General features: G+C 44.2%; 1 protein-coding gene across 1 annotated transcript in view; it reads left to right on the top strand.

Annotated features, from left to right (window-relative positions):
• ZMYND8 (zinc finger, MYND-type containing 8) overlaps positions 1 to 12,336 on the top strand; it is a 124,228-nt gene that overhangs the window by 40,229 nt on the left and 71,663 nt on the right. Inside the window, exons 4-5 of the mRNA XM_010835118.1 lie at positions 7,005 to 7,223; positions 9,974 to 10,087. Of these exons, the coding sequence (XP_010833420.1) occupies positions 7,005 to 7,223; positions 9,974 to 10,087 (333 nt within the window). The remainder of the gene's footprint in view (positions 1 to 7,004; positions 7,224 to 9,973; positions 10,088 to 12,336) is intronic.

Here is a 12,336-nt window from a genome sequence, read left to right as displayed (position 1 = left end):
GCCCCCCGTCACCATTAGCCATCCCATAGCTGTTGGGCTTGAAGACTAAGAAACACAGAGGCTATAAATAATCCTCAAATCTTAATTTAAAGCAAGCCCTCTTTTACCAGTTATCAGTAAAGTCATGAAGCAGATATTGTCCTCTCTGGGGAGAGAGAGTCTCCTAGTGGTTCTCTGTGTGTGTGCTCTCAGTGACTTCCTCTTGTCCTTTAAGAATTGGCTCACATTAAAAAAAAAAAATTAAAACAAAAATTGGCTCACATCTCTCTTCCTAGAATCTGACCAACTTAGGCAATTCACAGGTTTTCTTTTCCCCCTTCCTCATCCACGGGTCCTCTTAACACTTAAACCTCATGACCACAATGGTGTATTTGTAAATCTGTGGCCAGAAAGTGGCCAGTGGCTGCTGTCACCCCAGAGCTTGACGCAGGGGGAGCTCACGAATACAGAAGGCACTGTGCATGTGGAGCCGAGCAGCAGGGATGGCCAGACACAGGGCGTGACTATACATCTGCAGAACGGGTCATCTTCCATAGTGATGAGAGAGTTTACGGAGCCGTGTCTCTGGAGGAGAAGGGGTCCAGACGTGTCGACCAGACTCCTTCCTGCCCCACTGCATCTGGGAAACCCACTGGGTGACCTTGTCCGTTGCTTTCCCATCCTGGTAAAATGGGGGTTTGAACTGGGAAGGAACATTCTAAGGTTGATTGTAGGTTTTTGTTTTTCACATCTAAAACTCCCTGGGGCTGAACTGCCAGGAGTTGGCAACAGAGAAATAGCCTGAACTGTAAAGAAAAGAAATTCCTGACCCTTGACCCCATAATTCACTCTAGTTTATAGTGTTTGCATAAACTATGCAAACCTTCCCTCGAGGCAGCTTCCCTTGAGCACAGTCTGTTTTCCTAAGGGTAACTTAAATCCTTAAAAAAAAAATTCTTCTGGACTCTTTTTTATCTTCTCTTTCCCTTTTTTTCTTCTTTTAAGATTACAGAATTGAAAAAAGTTATGGAATTAAATGCAAAATGTATGTCTCCATATGCTAGGTTTTACCAATGTAATTTCTGTTAGTCATCAACATTTGATGATCATGAGATGTCAAATATCAACTTATAGTTCCTACAAAAACTCAGAGAAATCCAACAATAGCTGGACACTGAATCTGTGTGCTCTATCTTTCTGCACTCCCCATCCCTCCCTGTAGTGGTGTCCCCTGCCAGCTTTGCTCATTCCTTCTGCCTTTAGTGCTCTCTAGGCGTTCATACTCTTGATTTTTGGTATATATCAAAATTCTTCACCCCTTTCTTGTTTTTCTTCACGCTGAAATTTCTCTGTGTTCCATTGTTCTAAAAAGAAAACCATTCTAGCATAATAACTCCCCCCACCGCCCTCATATTTTCCCATTTTTGGTAGAGATGGGTTATTATGAAGTAGAGTTACGGGTTTTAAATTTCCACCCATTTTTCATGTATTGGAGGCTCATTACTTTAGGTTAAAGCCTCTGCCTGGAATGCGGGAGTACTTTTAGGGGAGTTCTAAGAGTTTTAAGAACTTTAGAACACACTTTACTTTTAGGGGAAGGGTTCTAAGGTTTGTGTTTAATTTTTTTCAACCTTTTTGTCTACTGATTTTACTTGTTTAAAATACCTTTTTTAAACAAAGACTTATGGATTTTATTTTTTGGCAGTGGTGAGTCTTCATTCCTGCACGCGGGCCTTCTCTGGTTGTGGGGAACAGGGGCTGCTCTTTGTGGTATGAGTGCTTCTCATTGCAGTGGGCTCTCGTTGCGGGGCCCAGGCTCTAGGCTTGAGGGCCTCAGTAGTTTCGGCCTCCGGGCTTAGTTGCTCCGAGGCATGTGGGGTCTTCCTGGACCAGGGATCAGATGCATTGAGAGGTGGGGATTCTTAACCACTGGACCATTAAGATTTTGCCACCTGGAATGGACCACCATCATCTTGTTTCACCTTCTAACAAAGGTGAGAAAGTATGTAAGCGCGTTTTTCTTGAAACTGGGAATGGGGGACACCCCAGAGCTTGGAAGGATGCTTCTGGTGTTGTGTGGAGGAGGGCAGGTTGCTGAATGACCTCTGGTAGATGGGGCTAGAAATACCTTTTCTCAAGTGACATTGGACCGTTGTTGAGAAATACCAGTCTATCTGCAGTTCTTAGGACATTTTTGAGTTTGAATCCTTTGGGAGGTTCTCTCTCCCTCCTCTCCTTACTTCTTTTCTTTCTTATTCAAGTATTGAGCAATAATCTGCTAACAGATTTGTGCATAATGGCCTTAGGTGTACCTTTGATCAAATATGGCAGAGAAATGACAGGGCCCCTGTTGCCTCCTCTGAGTTCAGGGCTATACATATTCATAAGGAGGCGAGCTGGGACTTATTTTGTTGGGCCCATGCATTGTCTTGGGCTTCCCTGGTGGCTCAGACTGTAAAGAATTCGCCTGCAGTGTGGGAGACCTGGGTTTGATCCCTGGGTTGGGAACATGCTCTGGAAGAGAGCATGGCAACCCACTCCAGCGTTCTTGCCTGGAGAATCCCCATGGACAGAGGAGCCTGCGGTCCATGGGGTCACGAAGACTGGGACACGACTACGCACAGCACACAGCACAGGCATTGTCTTAAAAACAGGTTCCTTGTTGGGTGGAAGCAGTATGTTAACAGCCAAGATGGATCAGGGGACAGTCAGTAGGAGTGCCGATCACTGGAGCCGAGGGCCTTGAGGATGCTCTGCCCTCCTGCTGTTTCTCTCCAGCACCATCCTCATGCTCCAGGGCCGAGCAGTTTTTCTTTATTTTGCAGCCCTTGTGTATTTTTATCAAATGCAGGAAAACACAGGCTGGAATGAGGACAGTTTTCCTTCTCTGTGTTTCCTGTGTGGCCCCAGAAGGCATTTGAGTCTATGGTCCTCCCCAGACATGTTCTCCGGTTTTCACAGACCAGGTGTGGCCCAGCGCCTGTTTCTGTAAATGAAGTTTACAGGCACAAAGCCACGTCCACTTAGTGACACCTCGTTTGTAGTCACTTCTGCTCTCCTGTGACAAGAGGGTTGCAGTAGAGACCACACGACCTGCGAAGCCTCAGCTGTTCACCTCCTATCTTTATAGAGCCCTTTTGTAGAGAAGGCTTGCTGGCTGCTGGTATAGGCTGGGGGGTTCCATGGGGTGTCCCAGAAGCCGATGAACAAGCCTGTCTGTTTCTCGTTAAGCTGACCTGTGGAAGGAGCAGGGACATAAGAACGTGTGCGCTCGGAGCCTGCAGTTAGTCCCAGAGCAACGCGTCTTCAACCTGCTTGCCTGGCTCTGAGAACACACCTTGTGCATGTGGGGGACAAAAAAATCATAACTCATTCTACCTGAAGTGATTTTCCTTTCCTTTTATTAAATGTTGCATATTTATCAGATTATTTTTATGGCCCAGAAAACACTTAGAAGCAGCCGATAAGGCCCGTATCTGATTGGCAAGGTGATTCCCAGCCAGCTAGTTCTCATCAAGGATGAACCCTCCTAAAAAAAGGGCAGCCTGGTCCACCCGCCTCTTGGTCCTCCCGGGAACGCCCACCCCTGGCCAGGTTGGGGTAGGGGCAGGGACATGGAGGAGGGGAGTTTAACTTCTCAAGGGGCAATAGCCTGGCTTCTGTTAGATGGAAAGGACTTGGGTTGCCTGCTCAAGAGATGATGAGCTGTCACATTCTGATTCTTCTAGTTTCATTGAGGTTTTCATGCCTCTTCCTGTTCTATTATTAACTTACTGAAAGGAAGTTGGGCCCTTAAATACGCCTTCCTGCTATCTTGCAGAAAGCCGCAGTGCATCCTGGAGGACCCCACTCAGGTTAGAAATAGTTCTGCTCGCTTGATAGGTCCAGTTTATCTCTCTGGGGGTTCCTCCGTCTTCCCCTCCCCCAGCCCCTCCACTTTCACACCCTCCCCCGTAGAAATTCAAGCAACCATTTTTCCTAGGCAGAGAGCAGGCCTCTGCCTGGGTGACTCTCAACTGAGGGCAGTTTCCCGCCCCACCCGGGGACCTTGGGCAGTGCTTGGAGACACTTTGGGTTGTCCCAGTTTGGTGCGTGGCGGGTGGAGGTGCCCCCGAATGATGCCACAAATCCTCCAGTGCACAGGAGCAGGTCCCCACAACCAAGATTGTCTAACCCAAGATGTCATCTGAGTTGAGAAGCCCTTACTCTAGATGCTGTTATCTTTTCCTGTCCCCTCTATTATGTTTCTAGTTGTCTTCCTAAATTTTAGATTTTTTTTCCGCTCTACTTTTTTGCATTAGCAGAAGTTAATTTTTTTTTTAATTTTTACTGGTGTATTGTTGGTTTATAATGTGTTAGTTTCAGGCACACAGCAAAGAGAAACAGGCACATAACGTATATCCAGTCTTTTTTAGGTTCTTTTCCCGTGTAGTTCATTACAGAGTATTAAGTAGAGTTCCATGTGCTATACAGTAGGTCCTTGTTAGTATTCTGTTTTATGTATTGTTGGGTAGTCACTCAGTCATGTCCAACCCTTTTGCGACCCCGTTTCCTGTAGCCCACCAGGCTCCTCTGTCCATGGAATTTCCCAGGCAAGAATACTGGAGTGGGTTGCCATTTCCTCAACCACTTCCTGAACCAGGAAGATCCAAACCTGAGTCTGCTGCATTGAAGGTGGTTTCTTTATCGCTGAGCCGCTGGGGAGACCCATCTATTTTATATATAGTAATGTGTATATGTCAATCATAATCTTCCAATTCATCCCCTGCTCCCTTTACCCCCTGGTAATCATAAGTTTGTTTGGCAGAAGTTATTTTGAATTACAGAGAATGTTCTCTGAGGGGGTCACTGAATCATCAGAATCTCTTTTGCATTCAGCTTCATCTTCTGTGGGGCATAGGGGTGAGAGAAAGTGCTAGGACCCCCGGGTGGGAGTCCTTGCTTCTGGACTCGAGGGGTCAGATGAGTCTTTTAAGCTTCTTTTTCTCATCTGTCCACTAGGACTAGTGGTGTCTGCCCTGAGTGCCTCTCTGGGGGATGGTGAGGACAGAGTGAAGATGGCGTGTGTGACAGTGTGCTGAAAAACGTGACACGGACAGAATAGCCTAATGATGATATTATCCGCTGGAAACCAAGGAGCACTCTAAATGTTGAACTGAAACAGGACTCAAAAATTACACAACCGCCCTTATGAGTCTTAGCTCTTTTCTTAGTAGGAGTGAGTTGGGAGGCTTAGAAGGATTGATTCATAACGATCTGCTAAGCAAGCATCTCTGAAACTCTGTATCAAGGAAGGTGGAAGTACCAGGCATTTGGGAGACATTAAAACCTCATAATAAAAACCAGGAGCAAGATGGATGCCTGCAATTGTGGTCACTCTCTCCCATTATCCTGGGGGGTCCTAGCTGGTAAAATAAGGAGAAAACTAAAATGATACACGAGTATTAGACATGGGCCGACAAAACTAAGGTTACTTAGAGATGATAAAAGTTTTTAATCAGTAAACTATTAGAACTGTGTATATATAAGTAGTATTAAAAAATCTAATAGCGCTTCTATGTACCAACAATAACTATTTAGAGACTGTAATGGGAAAATGACCCATTCACACAGCAACAAAAATTATGCAGTCCCTAACCAATACTTGAAATCTTTATGGAAAGAACTATAAAGTTTTTCTGAAGGACAGGGAAAAGCTTGTTAACAAGGAGGTTTTTTCCGAGGTAGGCATTGTGGCTGTGGCTGCCCTGTTGTCCATGGAATCAAGGCTAAAGTCGGTTGAGTAGCTTTCCCAAGGTCAAATGGGAAGTTACCAGGTCATTTTGAACACATACCCCTAGACTTTCTCATGCTTCCTAAACAAGATTTCTTACTGGTCTCCAATAGGCATTTTCTGAATGACTTTCCTCTGAGGGATTGTTTTCAGTTTCTTCTGAGGGATTGTTTTCAGAGAGTAGCTTTGCCAGATTTTGTAATGTATCATTTAGTTCATTCAGTTCAGTCGCTCAGTCGTGTCTGACTCTTTTTGACCCCATGGACTGCAGCATGCTAGGCTTCCCTGTCCATCACCAACTCCCAGAGCTTGCTCAAACTCGTGTCCATTGAGTTGGTAATGCATCCAACCATCTCGTCCTCTGTCATCCCCTTCTCCTCCTGCCCTCCATCTCTCCCAGCGTCAGGGTCTTTTCCTATGCATCGTTAGGGAAGCATTTCTCTTGCTATTTTGGCATAGGGAGGGGTCTAGCTTTCATGAATTGGCACTTCCAGCTCTTATCTTTCTGCCCTTGTTTGTCTTCAGTAAGAAATGTGGCTTCTCTGCAAATACCAGGGCCTCCTGTGTTTGAGAAGCATGGTAGGAAAGCCTCTTGTTGGCTATAATTCTTTGTGCGTTAGGGGTGGCCTTCAAAAAAATGAATGATCATTTTTGATGACTTATTTCCAAACGGATCCATTCTCCCATGGCCCATTGTTGAAAGACTCCCAGGGCAAATTGCCATACTTGCTTGGCTTTTTACATTTAGACTTCCATATGTTGGATTTAAAAGTGTATTAGCAATATTTGTCATGGTGGCGCTGTGTTAATTGCATACGTTGTATGATTCCTTTTAATTCCAACCACAATCCCATGGAGTTAGATGTTATTAACCCCATTTTACAGATGAGAAAATTGAAGCTGGGGGGGTTAAGAGACTTGCCCTGGTCCTGCAGCTGGTAGAGCTAAATTTGAACCCAGGCATGCCTTGGTTTTAGCCGTTGAGCTCTCCTGCTAGGCTGCCTGTCAACTCTCAGACACCAGCTTTTCAAGTCATGGCCTCTTCAAATACAAGATCGAATAAATAAATCTTAATACCTAATGACTTGCAAATTCTATTTTAATATAGAGTAGAGTAACCCCAGATAGCTTTTTAATGAATGTGTGTAATGCTCTGATTTTCTTTTGTTGTTATTGTTGTATTTGTTCAAATTCCTTTTGAGAATGCACATTTGTTTTGAAACCAAACCTGTCTTTCTTGCCTACATTTCAGTCAGAACTAAGACATGGTCCGTTTTACTATATGAAGCAGCCACTCACCACAGACCCTGTTGATGTTGTACCGCAGGACGGACGAAATGATTTCTACTGCTGGGTTTGTCACCGGGAAGGCCAAGTCCTTTGCTGTGAGCTCTGTCCCCGGGTTTATCACGCTAAGTGTCTGAGACTGACATCGGAACCAGAGGGGGACTGGTTTTGTCCTGAATGTGAGGTTAGTTCCTGATGAATGAATGCATTGTCTGCCTCGTTTACTCTCCTTTCTGTTTCTTCCTTTGATATCAAATTTTTCAAATAATCCAAACACAAGGAGAAGAGAAGTTCTTTGCCTTCCCTCTGCTCGGTCCTGATCGTCCCCCTTTTTGGGGACCGACACTGGCAGTGGCCTTAGCACTCCAGCTCTTGGAAAGACAATCGCACTGAATATTGATTTTGATTCTTTGTGGGTTTTTGGATCGCTCTGAGATCTTCAGCCTTCTCTGATTCTTCTGGAGTGCGCATTCCAGAAGTTACAAACTTCTACCAGTTCATATGTTTCGAGAAGATCCCGAGCTCTTTTCTTCCTTCTTGGATGTTCTTTCCTGCTGCATCACTGAATCCTCGGTAGTAGCCAAGCTGGAAGGCCAGTGTTTGTGTGTCCTACGTGGGGGCCATCTGATGCTCTTTTGCATGCCTCTTAAATGAAGAGGTCCAGGAAGTCCTCTTACGATGTGAGAAAGACTTAAAGAAGGGAAGGAGCCATGGAGCCATGGGAAAAGGCAGTGGGTACGGAACCGAGTCAGAAGCACGCTGGCACAGTGAAGGGAACGTGTATATTTCATTTGTAGCAAAGCCTGAACACTCTTCATGAAAACAATTATGATTTCCACTCTTCTGAAGTGTCTTCTAGTCTTGGGAACATCCATCTGAGATGCTTTTTCCAAATGCTGAAAATAAGAATTTTATCTAGAAAACAAAAATGAAGTGAAACGACAGCAGCAGCAAACAAAAAGAATGTCATCTACAAAGTTATTTAATATGGAATGTCACCTGAATTCAAAGGTACATTGGTATTAGGTCTCAAATGAGGATGCTTTCTATGTAGGAAATGGAAAGTTCTCAGATGTTGATCATGGGGGGAAAAAGGCAAGCTTTAGGACGGTGTCTGTAGTACCGCTTTTGTGTACAGTAAAGGGAAAATCTATGCGAAGAAATTAGGTGTCATCAATATGATGACATTTTAATGGTGTTATGCCCCTAGAATTGCAAAAGATGATCCCTGATTCTCTCTGGGTTACTTTAGACAGAGACATTGTTCAGCAGTGGCCTCCTGTTCAGAGTCCAACCTCATTCTCTGCATTTAATTGTGGAAACTGGAGCCTTCATCTGTTTCCTTTGTCTTGACCATTCCTTCCCAATTGTTTAATAATTTCTCAGCGAAGATAGTGGCTCAGACAGGATACTTTTGCTATAGAGAATAGAGCTTGATGAAAGGCAGCTGAAACCATAGGGATTTATTATCGTGTGTAGAAAGAAGCCAGAGGCAGGACCAGGACAGAGTTTGTTCAGAGCCAGAATCTTCACATTTTGTTGTTGAGGTGATGTGTCCCTGGCCATAAGATGGTGGCTGGAGGTTTTATCACGTGTGGCTAGACAGTAGTCCTCCTGGGAGAAGTGTGTCTCCTCACGTCCCTTTTTATCAAGCAAAAGACATGTCCTTGGGCTCCTTGGTCAGGATTGGCTCACCAGTCCCCAGGCAGGAAAGGCTTGCAAATGTCTGTCTGGCCCCTTTTCAGTCTATATTGTAGGACCCAGGCATTGGCCCCTTTTCAGTCTATATTGTAGGACCCAGGCATTGCCAGCCAGGAGGACTGGGCTGGGGCTGGGAGAGAAGAGGTCTGCAGTTGAGTGAGCAACTCAGGTGTTCACCATGGATAGTTACCTGGAAACGAACTGGAGTTCAAACAGATGTGTGATCTATGTCTAAGACTTTTGAGTCCTGGATTTCTTCCAGGAGTGAATGGGCGAGGCGGTCAACTAGAAGACTAGCTGTTTCCGGTTCTGGTAGCTGAACAGTTAGATCCATGCATCATCTCCCCTTCTGAGCACCTCTTGTGTTGCCCTTTTTTCTCAACAACCAACCATGAAAGTTCCTTTTGGAGGATCCGGAGATCTGAAGAATGGAAACAAAATCCAGATTAGTTGGAGAAACCTTGCTTTGCTCTCCCTACACAGGTGATTCAAGAGTGACATCATCCGAGTTGGCTGTTTTTGTTCTTGCTGTTACCTAAGGATTCCACAGCTCTGAGATCTGGTACCAGTTTATATAGCAGAATCTGGTTTCAGACATGTCTTTGATAGGAATTTCTCTTTTCTTGCCCATGGAGGTAGACATGTAAGATTGCTCCTTGGATAGTTTGCTGGAGTGTCCTGAGTGGGTTCACGTCAGTGGTGACGGAGAATGAAATCATACTTATTCGTTCGCTTTCATGCATTAGACTTTTTCTGTAGGGAAGACTGTCCTGCCCCATCCATGATGTCATTGCATCAATGCCTTGTCAGTTTCCTGAAAGATAGCCCAGAACCTCTAGAGGCTCAAGGAAAGTGGTTCATTCATTGTGTGAGGAGAGTGCTCTGAAACCTCCAGTGGCCTTTCACGTCCTATTTTTGAAACCCAAGGTTATAAGAGTGACGATTTTTCGGGTCCTTGCCCACCTTCCCTCTTTTCAGATTACATCGCCTCCATGAGCTAACAACACTTCTTAATCAGGTCATCAGTGGATTGGTGTGCTGCTTCATTTTTATCCACAGATCCAGCCCCCAGGTCAAGTAGACTGGAGTCCTTATCAAGCGAAACAACTGGTCTCATTTAGATGGGGATCGTTTTTTATGTGTGAAGTTACTGGAAAATTAGGAAAGGGAAATGAATACATGGGATCGTAGTATTCTTTCCTAACTGGGTATTTGTGTGATTTTGACTTGCAGAAGATCACAGTAGCAGAATGCATTGAGACTCAGAGTAAAGCCATGACGATGCTCACCATCGAACAGTTATCATACCTGCTCAAGTTCGCCATTCAGAAAATGAAACAGCCAGGGGTAAGAAGACACTTCCCCGAAAAAAAAAAAAAAAAAGACACTTCCCCTTGATACACGTGTTAATGAGAATGGTGGTTTTTGTTCTGTTAACATTTTTGTTCCTTGTAGTTACCTTGGCTTTTCAGACACGTGTGCTTCTTACTCTTTGGGTCTTGTGTGCCTAGATGCAAATCCCTGAAAATTTAACTGGACAGAGGCATTCAGTGAATTCTCTAAAGTGAACACTTTGTGTCCCTTAGGAGTTTAGTCAGAAAATGACTTATGTTAGGAAGCTGGTGGGGATTTAAAATTCTTAGTGGTTGCAAAGTGAAACCTCAGACCACACTAGATAAGGGGGAGTTGTAAAAATTCCATTTCAGTGAGAGAGCTGAGTGCAACCCAGTTTATTTGTAATCAGGGTCTAATGATGGGGAGCCTTCAAGTAAAACTCAACCAGTGAGATTCCTGTAAAGGGTGAGGATTTGCTTAGTTTCTTTAAGTTTGAATTGGGATTTGATGCGCAGCCTTTGCCCTTAGGAAAATCGATGTGAAGGCAGGCCTGCCATGCTCAACTGGCAAGCTGTGTACTTTAAAGCGGTTTCTCTCAAAGAGTCCCAGTTATCATAGCTGTCATTTTGTAGTTTTTTGCAACAGTTGTCAGAAAGATGGCAGTAACATACCTTGTTTTTAAAAATAATACTTTATGACAAGATTATCAACGTTAGGACATTTTTCCTACAGAAAGTTGGGTTCTTTTGTAGAGTTCTTTGGTAGATTTACACGAAGGCACCAGATGGGCTAGTGGTGACCCTTTATGAAACTCTTCAGACTTTGCTTTCTAAGTCAAAGGAATATAAGGAAATACAGACTCTGAATGCTTTTAGTAGCCATTGTGGTTTAATTTCTTTAAAAATGTAGAAACTTTACTTTTGAGATTCTATTCTGAAATTGATATCATGATGGAAAAAGTTCAGAGCATGCCTGTTGGGTGTTGCTAAATTGGGAACCCCTTTCACAAAAACTCCATCAACGGAAGCAAAAGTATATAGCCTCATTAAAAATAAAACACCAAACTTTGACAGGAAGAATTGATTTATTTAGATTTGTCAACACTGTAGAATTATAAACCAAAAAGAAAAATCAAAGAAGGTGTTAATTTCTTACCTAAATTGTTTGTTACAAAATCAGGGCAGAAAGTTGCTGATTTTATGGAAGCATCTTTTAAACTGACAAAGCCAAACTTATTCTGGATGAGAAAGAGCTTGGGTAACTGCAAATGGTAACCCATTCACATGCCTTGCTTGAGCACAATTTGGTCGTTAATTAAATCTTATCTGTAAGTGTGTGTGTGTCTGTAAAAATTGTATCTGTGTGTTCCTGGTCATAGTTCCTTGACAAGGGATCAAACCTGGGCTCCTCGCGTTGAGAGCGCTGAATCCTAACCGCTGGGAATTCCCTATATATTTTTTTATTAATAAGTAAATAGTGCCCATTGACAAACCAGGCCTCACATTTTGAACTGATTCAAATAGGGCTTAAAAAAGTGGACTAAGATACAAAACCTTTACTCCAGGGCCCCAACCTCCAGGCCGCGGACTGGCACGCCTGTCAGGTCAGCAGTGGCATTAGATTGGAAATAAAGTGCGCAGTAATTGTAATACGCTTGAATCATCCCCAAACCATCACCTCACGCCCGTCATGGAGAAATGGTCTTCTACAAAACACGTCTCTGGTGCCTAAAAGGCTGGGGACCGCTTTACATAGTCCCTGTGTTGAAAGTAATTTGGCTCCTAAGAGGAGGAGCAAAATCTCACTAAGATTTCCACCCATGTGTAAAATATCTGTTGGCACTTAGAGGAACTTTTTGGCATGTCATCTCTGCTACTGCTGCTAAGTCGCTTCAGTCGTGTCTGACTCTGTGCGACCCCATAGACGGCAGCCCACCAGGCTCCCCCGTCCCTGGGATTCTCCAGGCAAGAACACTGGAGTGGGTTGCCATTTCCTTCTCCAATGCATGAAGGTGAAAAGTGAAGGTGAAGTCGCTCAGTCGTGTCCGACCCTCAGTGACCCCACGGACTGCAGCCTTCCAGGCTCCTCCGTCCATGGGATTTTCCAGGCAAGAGTACTGGAGTGGGGTGCCATTGCCTTCTCCGATGTCATCCCTAGGTGTAACCAAATTTCACCGCCAGTCAATTTTAATTATGGGCATTTGCGGTGTACTACAGATGAGCCTCCTTCAGAGTTGAGGTCTAAAGTAACTGATAGCCCAT

Source organism: Bison bison, unplaced genomic scaffold (assembly GCF_000754665.1).
Source record: "Bison bison bison isolate TAMUID 2011002044 unplaced genomic scaffold, Bison_UMD1.0 scf7180017864038, whole genome shotgun sequence".
Classification (NCBI taxonomy): domain Eukaryota; kingdom Metazoa; phylum Chordata; class Mammalia; order Artiodactyla; family Bovidae; genus Bison; species Bison bison.
Note: the sequence above shows the minus strand (reverse complement) of the source record. Positions and strands in the feature narration are given on the sequence as shown.